The sequence below is a fragment of the Branchiostoma floridae genome, chromosome 12, assembly GCF_000003815.2.
Source record: "Branchiostoma floridae strain S238N-H82 chromosome 12, Bfl_VNyyK, whole genome shotgun sequence".
Lineage (NCBI taxonomy): Eukaryota > Metazoa > Chordata > Leptocardii > Amphioxiformes > Branchiostomatidae > Branchiostoma > Branchiostoma floridae.
The window spans coordinates 3,077,283-3,089,428 of NC_049990.1; the positions used below are offsets into that span (position 1 = coordinate 3,077,283).

Below are 12,146 nucleotides of genomic sequence, written 5' to 3' on the forward strand. Positions count from 1 at the left end.
CTCTTGCCTGGTGATATAGTTAGGAGAAGGAGTTTTTGCCAATTTCTGGAGTGCTATGCAAAATTGCAAATAATGCTAAAACACATCAATATAAAACCAAAGGCCCGTATCTCTTTAATGAAGGTCGGCCATTCCCAGATTTGGTCATTTTGCGACTGGTGAGACGAATTGGACTCTTATGGGGGTTTCAAATCAAAGTTGATTTCTTATTCTTGACATTGAGGCTTGTTCTAACGTCAGCTATCTAAGGTATGACTCAAAAGTTTAACCCTTCAACTACCAGAGTTTCAGCCCAATAATATACTATCAGTGCCAGGGTTGGTCGCTGACCTCCAAAAAGAACCCCCCAAACAAGGCCGAAGTCCCTAACTTCCGGGGTTTGTGCGCTACACACGTGCAAAGCTGCTAATTCGGGGGATTACGCTATCCTGGATATATCCGGGTCCGGCACACAGGGCATGCATATGTGTGCCGGATATATACGGGCTTGGCTTAAGGTTCTCTTGCTTAAAAAGGCTGACTACAGTTGTATTGAGTTCTGATTTCAAAGGAAAAGACAACCACAAAGCTTTAATGTAAGTTTTTTTATTGTACATTCTCACCAACAACATGCAAAACCAAACGGGCTTGAGAGGCAACGAAATATTCATCCACTTCTTAAATTAATACATCCAGAAGTATATTATCTGTAACGAAAAACAATTCATTGACAATCCAGTGAACAATATGGGGACAATCATCACATAGTCTCTTGTACCAGTCTGGAAAGAAATTTGCACAACAGCTCAGTTAGATTTTCCATATGTTCACCAAAAGTAACAAGTTTTAAACATTACTGTAAACAAAGTGTACCCTTTTTTACTACTACAGGTTTGTTACGCATCACATATTTCATATTCAAAATCCTGTGCATTCTAACAGCATTAAAAAGATTAAACATACCCATAATCAAGGTAAGCCCAGAAATTCACAGTAGTATCCTTACAAACTTTCAACAACCATGAACAATGTTTCTTTCAAAACCAATGCTTCTATAAAACAGCGAAAAGTAATCTGTAACCAAATACCGAATACTTCACAAGCATGCGTAATGCGTAGGCAAAGATGGCCTGGAATTAACGCAAAACATTTTGTCATATCCATGACAGTTTTTTTTTCTTTTTCTGATGACTTATTCATAATCGTCATATGAACCACTGCTGTAAGGAAAATACGGTACAAGAACCCTGCAACACAAAACTGAAGTTGTTGGAGGAACGAACAACGGTTACAAAACTACTGCTAACAGTCAAACCTGGCTACTTTTGTTATCCTACAGTTTCCACGAACACTTACACCACGGCTAGTACACACATTGTTATTATGGCACCCTTACTACCATTCCTGTCATAAAATACACACAGAAACACCACAAAACCTTCCAGGAATCGCCCAGAAAATAAGACGTCTGTACGGAGAACCTAAAACTTCTGCACAACTCGTCTTCTGAGGTAACAGTGAAGGTCACGGACAAGGAAGTACCTCGCGTCGTCATTGGTTCAAAGTCATGTGATCCGCGAGCGGACCCATTCCATTGGCTTGTGTAGTCATGTGATCAAAATACAGGCTATCTATTGGTAGAGAAACATTATATACAAACAAATTACATATCTTTCCTCTAAAAATAGTCTGAAGTTGTTTGTAGGTTTTGCGTCATTAGAATAGAGTTTATTTCTTAATGTTCCAAAAAGTAGTCTGACACAAAGAAGTGTTCCTTTCATTAATTTTCTCATCAATATAATACCAGTGGTACTAAAGATTTTCTTGTTCTAATAGGTTGAATGTACCGTCAAGCAATCAATTGTTTAACCTTTCTGCTGCTAAGAAGTTACTGAAGCACCAAATCTGTATTGTTTACAGCACAACTCAGCTGGGAAAGGGTTGATAACTGTGAGCAAGCCATATGGGAGAAAAAACATTTGCACGAAATTTCTCATGGAAAAAAAATCATGATAGGAAATCATCTTGCATTTAAATCTTTCCTTTTGCTTAAAACTTGCAAGAATCTACAACTTGTCTTCAAGAATCAGTAGTACCTTAAGACATTGGTCTTGTGATTCTGCATGCTTCTCTCCAAATCTGTTTTGGCAGAAATTGCTGAAGTACAACGTATCAACAATTCGTCACAAATAGTAATAACAAGTTTAAATAATGAAACCTTGCACCTTTGTTTAAATTCCAACACATCTGAAAGCCGATATCATACCAAAGATATCACAGCAACCTAGAAACCACATTTCTTCAGCTTCACTGGTAATAATGGATAATATCATTGAAAATCTTTCCCTTATTTGGTTACATTCTGGAATTAGAGTACCGTCATAGTTAATAGAGTTGTGTCTATACATAAGATTATACTTTTAAGCATAGTTAAAACAGACATGTAGAACTTGTTCTCTCCTTACTCTATGTAAAAATCCAACATTTCCACAAAGAAATAAAACAACAGGGGCCATTCCTAATCATTATTTTCCACAAAATTCACACCAACATTTATTTATATACATACACAGCTCTAATATCTGCAGGGTAGTATTTAAGAGCCGCAAGGGTAAAACGTAATAAGTTAATAATAATCAGAGTTTGCTCATGAATAGCACTAAAACGGAAAGCCTCCACGACAAGTTAAGCATGCAAGTACCTTTTTTTACAAGCAAGCAAGCATGCCACCACCTAAATTTATATAACTGCAAAAACAAGGGACAAAACTCGACTTGGCACATTATTTCCGCAAGCGTTTCTATCTACAGGGAATATGGCATACATTTGGCATCATTCACACACCACCATGGCACATGATCTGCAATGTACAGCACACAGCGCTTGCGAGGGTTAGGCTGATATCATCTCGATTTTTTGGCAGCGAATATTACGGTACAGTCAGACGTCGAAAGCACGATCTACAGTCATTATGTACAGGAGGTCACAATAATGTTTCAGTATACCATATATGGCTTCTGTTAGTCCGCTTAACGAAACTTTCCTCACAATTCTTTGTTCCCCTTGGTTACGATTTCACCCTTTCTTTGAGTCTTCAAGAGATCGACAGCTTTGCTGGCATCATTACGTTTTTGTCTTAACGGTCCCTTTCAATGAGAAGGGCACAACGTACTTTCCTAACAAACACATCGCGGCCGAAACTGGTGTTTACTTTCTCCCACCACCTCTAGCATTTCTCTTACAATAATCCGTGCACAAACTATCAACACTTACCGGAGCTAAGGGTCCCACCCCAATGTTCATAATATCTCGTCAGAAATTACGTTGACGACCAATAGAACTCCACCCCCTACCGGGGCTACAGGGTCTCTCACCGGCGTGTATTACGTCTACTACTGAGGAGTGTGTGGTGTGCGGGTTAGTGTCGCCCGCGGTTACGGTTACCATAGCTACGTAGAACAGGTTTCCCTGAGTGCGGGGTCGGAGGTTAAACGTTAAATCTTGGTGCCGATGTCTGCGTACGGATCGTTGACGATCTGCTTGGAGGGGTCGGGTTTCGGCTTGTACCGCTCCGGGTCGAGCGCGCGGTGCTGGTTCAGGTACGGGCCCCAGTCCGGCGCAGGCTTGCAGGCGAATCGTAAACGCTGGAAAAGAATGGAACTAAAGTTAGTTGTGGCTAATTAGAATAACACCATAGCTGAAAATTTACACCCTAACAATCTTGAAAGGTTATCATGTCCATATTCAGTGCGCGCGATACTGGTTCAGGTACGGGCCCCAGTCCGGCGCAGGCTTGCAGGCGAATCGTAAACGCTGGAAAAGAATGGAACTAAAGTTAGTTGTGGCTAATCAGAATAACACCATAGCTGAAAATATTTACACCCTAACAATCTTGAAGTGTTATCATGTCCATATTCAGTGCGCACGATACTGGTTCAGGTACGGGCCCCAGTCCGGCGCAGGCTTGCAGGCGAATCGTAAACGCTGTAAAGGGACCAGAAAAGTCTGTTGTTAGTTCAGGCTAATCAGAATACCACCATAGCTGAAAATGTAAACCGTAACAATTTATCATTAGTTCATCAAGATGCACTTGTATATATAGTGTTACTTATGGGTTGCAGGCCAATTTTAAATGCTGTAAACGGACAGGAAAAGTCTGTTACCCCGGTAGTTCAGGCGAAATAGAATAATACCCTTACACACTGTACTGAAAATTTACACCCTACCAATTTTGAAAGGTTATCATGTCCATATTCAGTGCGAATACTGTTCTTTTGTTATTCATTAATGAAAAAACAATGGATGGTCAAAATGCCAGTTTAGTCAAACTGAGGAAATATGAAGTCCATACTAGTAGTAGTATCCAGTATTTGATTATACTGCTGCTGGGGTCCCTGACACAGGGGTAGACAGCAGTCGACTAGCCTTCACACCGTGCTTCCATATACAGTAGAAGCAGCTTAATTGCACGGCCTATTTGCCAGTGAATTTCGTGCAATTATCCGGCTGGTGCAATAATGCGAAGTTATCCGGCTGGACTTTAGATTCTGGGATTCCGTGCAGTTAACAGAAGTGTGCGTTAATCCGATGTGCAAGTAACTGGCTTCCACTGTATTTACAAGAGTGAAACAACAACAAAACCACCCGTACCTCCATGAAGGTGTCTCCCGGCGACGTTACGACCCTGTAGATGGCGATGACAGGGATCCAGATGGTGCCAGACAGCACCATGAGCCAGGCGATGGCCTGCGACCAGCCCGGGTAGATGTACGTCTCGTTCAGCGTGGGGGGCTTGTACTCCACCAGGCTGAAGATGAAGATGAACTGGAGAAGAAAAAGTTCAATATGAAAAATAAGAAGGGAATAGAAATCATCTCATCATCATTATTCATCCTCTATTTTGAGGTGCAGCAAGTAAAGTCTGATTTCCAGAACAGTCTGTCTCTCATTGCAGTGAGAAGTCCCGGGCCTTCTAGGCCAGTTTCTGACTCAAATAGTTTCTTCAAAGTTAGTCTTGGGCGACCAACATGTTTCTTACATAAATAATAATAAGGTGACCAGAAGAGGAGTTTTTCGGCAGGCTCTATACTACGAGCCACATGGCTGGCAAGATGGAGATGAACTGGAAAGAAAGGAGGAAAGATCATCCCACAAACTGAACACTACTTGCTGTAGAACTGAACGCTATCGTAACAGTGCTGTACCCTTCATGGTTCACCTTTTGAACAAGTAATTGTCACCTCAGTGTTTTTGTATCAAATAGTAAGGCATTATGTAATTTAAATATTCCTCTGATATACTGATACTGATATGACTGTGTTAAGCAAATACTATTTTAAATGTTTTATCCCAATACTGTTTTAATTTGTCTGTCTGCAATGCTTTTTTTAGAGCTGTGTTATTGCAATGGTTTATAAGCTTCGATTTAACCGCTAATTGATGTTATTATGATGTTAACGGTTTGTAATGACAAGTCGCAATTCAGCCGTGAGGCTGCAATGTCGTCAGTTTGTTGAATTTCGAAATAAAACCAGTCATATAGATGAAAACATTCAAGAATTAAAAACTAAATGAACGAAACAAGGGAACTGGAAAGTCTTCTTACTTGTGGAGGAGTTGAAGAAGCTTATGACTCAAAGCTAGGTAATCATAGATATCAGACTTCACCCTTGCTGAAAACTATTGCTTATTACAAGATATCTATTTATCAGATTGATGTGGACAGAACAAAAAGAAGTAATGATTTACATTAGACTCTATTACAATTCTTACTCTTAAAAAAATACCTTCTACACTTTGCAGCTGTGTCAGAAGTGCTTGCAATTTTTCAGTAGATTACAAGGGATGCACACTCAAGCTATTACTGCCATTAAGTGGATGAATTCATGAGGGAAAACATGATAATATAACCAGCAGAATCCTTACGATCAGCAGTCCAGGTGAGATGACTGCCCAGGTGGCCTTCCAGTACCAGCCAGGCTTGAACCCAACCATCATCTCTATGTCTCTGCAGAAGTTGTTAATGCCTGTAAGAGTAAGAACCCAACCATCATTTCTATGTCTCTGCAGAAGTTGTTAATGCCTGTGGGGGAAAGAAAGAATTAAACAGGGTTATCAAAATATCTAGCATTTGTTGCCATGTTTATAAAAAAAAGTAGCTATCTCAACTTTTATGACGGTGTATACTAGTAGTTGTAGTTGGACAGTTGGACCATACAGATTTAAGTCTCTGTACTTGTTGTATCAGTAAAAATGTTCACATAATTCTTGGAAATCAAATGTCGAAACGTGTATTCAATACAGCACCATTCAATCCCTTGTTTGACAGAAATTTGATGCTACAGGCAAATAAATTCTAGTCAAAATCCACCTCTGAACGAAACCATGGCACTGACCATCGCCTAAAACCATGGCACGTGGCCTAAAGCTGTGACCCCGACCATGGCCTTTGTTAAAAAAACAATGGCCATGAAAAATCCATGGCTGTACAAAATGTAGGTGAAAACAAACCATGACACAAGACCTAAAACCATGACAGTAACCATGGCCTTTGTTGAATACAACAATGAAAAAACCATAAAGTATACTGGTGTATACTTTAGACCATGGCCATGACAAAACCATGACACTTACCATAGACCCATGAGATTCCCAGCATCTCAGTGATGGCAATGACCATGAGCGAGTAGGAGGCAGCAAAGTTGTCGATCAAGTTCACCCAGTACAGTCCACTCTGTCGTGGGGGTGAGAGAAAAATATAGTGTTGTTTGAAATATGTGTTAATATTTAGTCACAATACAGTAAAGGTTTGGTGAGACTGCCTATAGGTGAATATTGTTACAGCACATTCAGTAGATTCTAGTTCACCTTTATCCGTGGGGCAACCTATATCCATTGTATTTAATATTTGGTATATAAAGAAAAAAATGCCAAGGGACTGATGATGATTTAGAGATATCGAGTCAAACGTACAGTGTTTTTTTTTCTTCGAATTATTGCAGCCTGAAACCATCGTCTGTCTAGTTGATATCCTTAAATACCCTGGTTTTAGATGCAATGGATATAAGTTACCCAACGGATAAAGGTGGACTACCATTACACTGTGCAGCATTCTTGTGTCTGCAGAGTTTCACTTTTTTTCTGTTCTTATTAGAATATCTAACCAGTCAATCAGACAAACTTTGCAGGGAGGACTATTATAAACCCAGAAGGGTGGGAGACTGGGATAAAATCTGCAACACAAGTAACTTCAACTAACTAGCCGATGTTGTAGATGCTATACATACAGTAGAAGGCTTAGCCGTTTAATTCCACACACCATTTGCCAGCGTATTTCGTGCAATTATCCGAGTGGTGCAACAATGCGAGGTTATCCAGCTGGACCGTACAATTTGGGGATTTTGGAGTTCCGTGCAATCAACAGAAGTGTACAGTTATCCGTTGTGCGATTAACTCAGGCTTCTACTGTATCTTGTTTGCCTTGATGCCCCCATCTCCTTTGTAAAATGAAACATCCCCCAAACCTAGCTCCCTAAATTTGGGTTGAAATTAGCTTTAAGAAGCTGCTGATCATTTTCCTTTATCTCTCAAAGGAACACAAAACACAAGTCATGGCAGTCACGTCTCAAACGGCACGATTCTAAGGAAGCGTATTTTACATGTTAATGGGAATCAGACCCGTATCTTCCAAATCTCTGTTCCCACTGCCATCCGCGGGGGTTTCAGTTTTCTGGGGTTAATTGCTCAACGCTCCCGGAATTAATTGAATTTCTTTGCGGCGTTGCTTTATGGCTAGGCAACGGCCCGGAGATCATTGCAGTGGATCGAGCTGTGAAACATGGTCTGTTTGGTCATTTATTCTGGTGCTTCCGATAAAATATCTTATGTAACAGGAGCTCCACATCTCTGAGTATTGTTTGATTAAAGCTATTTGATGAAGAGACTGGTGCAGAATTCGATACAGAAAAGTTTCATTTTACAAGGGACTACAATAGATGAACTAATCATCATCATCATCATTCATCATCCTCTATGAGGTGCAGCCAGTAAAGTCTGACTTCCAGAACAGTCTGTCTTTCATTGCAGGAAGAAGTCCTAGGAACTACAGATGAACTACTGATGTGCAGAAAGTTTTGACTCAAATTGATGGGTTGAAACCTGTGTTGCTTGCCATATGGCTTCACAGCATTAAGATGCCCCCTACACTGTGGAAAAATCCTGGTACCAACCCTGGTAATGGTAGAAAGAAAGAACTTTTTTGAGGACTTGTGGGTCATCGCCCTCAAACATCTCTTTCTTTGACAAAAATGGCATTAGATTTAGCATAGTCCCTCAGCAAAATTTGTCCCTCCAAACACAGAAAATGCCGTTTCAGAGGGTGCAGATTTTAAAATTTCCGCAGACGAACCTAGCCACAGCTCGCACCTTTGGTAGTCGAAATCGTGAATATATTTGGGGGGGCATCGCCCTCGCTAAAACCATGTGTCTTTCTAACAGAATTGTCATCAAAGTTAGCTTAGTCTGGCAGCAAAATTTGCCCGTCAAACGCAAGAAATGGCGTTTTAGAGGGTCAAGATTTCAAATTTTCGGACCCCCCTAGGATGGTCGCGCATCCGGCCGCAATATTCTGTCAGTAAAAGTACACCCCCCCAAACGAAATTTGCTGCCACCGCCGCCTCTGTAAGATGCCCCCTATGCTGTGAAAAAAATCCTGGTAACAACCCTGGTAATACTGTAAATGCAGAAATGTTCGCGGTGGAGTTATGTTCGCGGTTTTTGCGGTGACGACTTTACCGCGAACTTAAAACCACCGCAAACATTTTTCTATAATGGTATTAGATTGCAGTCTATGGTGTTACCGCAAAATTAAAACCACCGCAAAAAGTCATTTTTCCCGCTACCGCGAAATTAAATCCCCGCAAACTTCAATGCATTTACAGTAGCAGGCTTGCACATGGTCACTAGCATGCTGTTGCGCCTCTTGCATTGCCACAAGGCCACGATAATTTTACCTTATATTATTACTACATGTACATTTGTATATCTATTTCATAGATCTAGACTCCATAATGTATGTGTGTTGTTAACTTGATTTATCTTGACTTGAATGTTACATTGATTATGATATCTGTTCTTGTATTTATGTATATTATGATTTGATGTATCATTGTTATGTTTAAGGTATGGCGGCTTCGAAAAGGTGTCTTTTGACACCTGTTCCGCCATACCCTCCAGTGTGGAGAATCCAAATAAATAAATAAATAAAGTAGTAGAAAGAAAGAACTTTTTTGAGGACTGACCCTCGTGACACAGAGGAGTCCCAGCAGAAACATGACTAAGCAGAATCCCAGGGTGCTCAGAGTCTTCTTTATCCCTGCGTGGCCGATCTTAAACGTGTCGCAAATCGTCGTCACGACTGTCTCGATGATGGCAAACTGGAAAAACACAAAGAAACATGTCATTAAAATAATCGATAATCCTGTTACAGATCAATTCCTGCTTTTTTTTAAAGGACAAAAGAATTTGCAAAAGATAAGAAGTTTTATTCCCACCATAAATGTAACACATTGGAAGTGGAAACAGACTCTTTGTTACAGGATCGACCCATTTTTCTGAAAATTGGGCAAGAGGTCAATAGAAAAACAGCTGGAGAAATTAATGCAACTGACCGTATCCACTCCCTAAAACCGTATAAATTCAGGGAGTTTATATGATAAGGTACAAACCTTCCTTGTCTGTTTTTGTGTTAAATTGTCAGCATTTTTGTTAAATCTCAGAAACAACAACTTGAATTGTTTGGGCCTAACAGGTGTTCTATACAGTTGTTCTCACCTGCATGGAGCACCTGTTTGTTAGCCCTGAGTAACCATGTCATCTTTTATTGTCAATCTTGGGATTTTAATGGTCAATGTTTCAATGCTACAATGATGACGTTACAAATGGCTGTACTTTTTGTACATTGCAATGCAACTCAAGCTGTTTCAGCCTGCGATGTGACTTAAAGTAAGTTCAAAGTTGAAAGTTCACCTGCGTGTCGAGGCCGAGGGTCAGCAGCATGAGGAAGAACAGGATGGCCCAAATGGGGGGCACGGGCAGCTTCGTAAGGGCCTCGGGATATGCAATAAACGCAAGCCCAGGCCCTGCACAGGGAGGAAAGGTAAGTTAGTTTTACAGAGTCTGACACATTTCCAAACCATAACACAAGCTCTGGTAAAAGGTGACACTCACTCACTAACTTACTCACACACTCACCCACTCGCTTGCATACTCATTCACTCCTCACTCACTCACTCACTCTTACACACCCACTCACTCCTCTATTCCTTTATCCCTCCCTCCCTCATTCCTCCTTTACCAGAGGCTGCTATATCATCTATTCACACTCACTCACTCACTCTCCTTTCTTTCTCTCCAAAATCTCCCTGCCTTACCAGAGGCTGCCACATCATCCACGTCCACTCCGATCTGCGATGGAGAAGATGTCTTATTCATTCATTCATTCATACTCTCTCCCTTCCTCCCTCCCTCCTTTTGTCACTCCTTACCAGAGGCTGCCACATCATCCACATCCACTCCGATCTGCTTGGCCATGAAGCCGAGGATGGAGAAGATGACGAAGCCAGCGAAGATGCTGGTGGAGCAGTTCATCAGGGACACGATCAGGGTGTCTCTGTGGGGGGTGATGTGTAATTAGATACTGTGGGGAGGGATCAAATTTCAGAACATGGTTCCATAAGGCACAGACAGCAATGGCAGGGAATGCACTATCTGTAAGATCGATGTTATGTTTCAGAACCTGGTTCCATAGAACAATACAACTGATTCTTTTGACACTGTGGGGAGGGATCGAATTTCGGTTCCATAAAGCAATGCTAGAGAATGCACTGTCTGTAAAATGGGTGTTAAGTTTCAGAACCTGGTTCCATAGAACAATACAACTGATTGTAACACTTTTCATACTGCGAGGAGCATATCAGATTTCAGAACATGGATCCATAGAACCATGTTCCATAATATGATTTCCATAACTCAGCAGATGCCATTTCTGCTGTTCACATAATGAGGAAATTAATAAACTCTTACCTGTACCAATTTTTATTGAGATATAAAGATCATTTGAGGCAGTTGTCAATGTTATAACCAGCCCTTACTTGTAGCAGTTGTTAATGTGAGAACAGCCCTTACTTGTAGCAGTTGTTAATGTGAGAACCAGCCCTTACTTGTAGCAGTTGTTAATGTGATAACCAGCCCTTACTTGTAGCAGTTGTTAATGTTATAACCAGTCCTTACTTGTAGCAGTTGTTAATGTGAGAACAGCCCTTACTTGTAGCAGTTGTTAATGTGAGAACAGCCCTTACTTGTAGCAGTTGTTAATGTGATAACCAGCCCTTACTTGTAGCAGTTGTTAATGTGATAACCAGCCCTTACTTGTAGCAGTTGTTAATGTGATAACCAGCCCTTACTTGTAGCAGTTGTTAATGTGATAACCAGCCCTTACTTGTAGCAGTTGTTAATGTTATAACCAGTCCTTACTTGTAGCAGTTGTTAATGTGAGAACAGCCCTTACTTGTAGCAGTTGTTAATGTGAGAACAGCCCTTACTTGTAGCAGTTGTTAATGTGATAACCAGCCCTTACTTGTAGCAGTTGTTAATGTTATAACCAGTCCTTACTTGTAGCAGTTGTTAATGTGAGAACAGCCCTTACTTGTAGCAGTTGTTATTGTGAGAACAGCCCTTACTTGTAGCAGTTGTTAATGTGAGAACAGCCCTTACTTGTAGCAGTTGTTATTGTGAGAACAGCCCTTACTTGTAGCAGTTGTTAATGTGAGAACAGCCCTTACTTGTAGCAGTTGTTAATGTGAGAACAGCCCTTACTTGTAGCAGTTGTTATTGTGAGAACAGCCCTTACTTGTAGCAGTTGTCAATGTTATAACCAGCCCTTACTTGTAGCAGTTGTTAATGTTATAACCAGTCCTTACTTGTAGCAGTTGTTAATGTGAGAACAGCCCTTACTTGTAGCAGTTGTTAATGTGAGAACAGCCCTTACTTGTAGCAGTTGTTAATGTGATAACCAGCCCTTACTTGTAGCAGTTGTTAATGTTATAACCAGTCCTTACTTGTAGCAGTTGTTAATGTGAGAACAGCCCTTACTTGTGGCAGTTGTAAAT

At 40.7% G+C, this 12,146-nt stretch overlaps 1 protein-coding gene across 5 annotated transcripts in view; it reads right to left on the reverse strand.

Moving 5' to 3' along the window:
* Positions 1-569: 569 nt before the first annotated feature.
* The window catches only part of LOC118428253 (sodium- and chloride-dependent glycine transporter 2-like), a 70,391-nt gene continuing 58,814 nt past the window's right edge, over positions 570-12,146 (reverse strand). For 2 of the 5 annotated variants that reach the window (XM_035838260.1, XM_035838259.1), the window contains 7 exons: positions 10,524-10,648; positions 10,006-10,118; positions 9,279-9,413; positions 6,613-6,712; positions 5,905-6,005; positions 4,630-4,803; positions 570-3,623 (listed from right to left, as the gene is read on the reverse strand). In XM_035838260.1, coding sequence (XP_035694153.1) covers positions 3,474-3,623; positions 4,630-4,803; positions 5,905-6,005; positions 6,613-6,712; positions 9,279-9,413; positions 10,006-10,118; positions 10,524-10,648 — 898 coding nt within the window. In that variant the 3' untranslated portion in view covers positions 570-3,473. The other 3 variants (XM_035838263.1, XM_035838261.1, XR_004832630.1) reach the window with 3 other exon arrangements.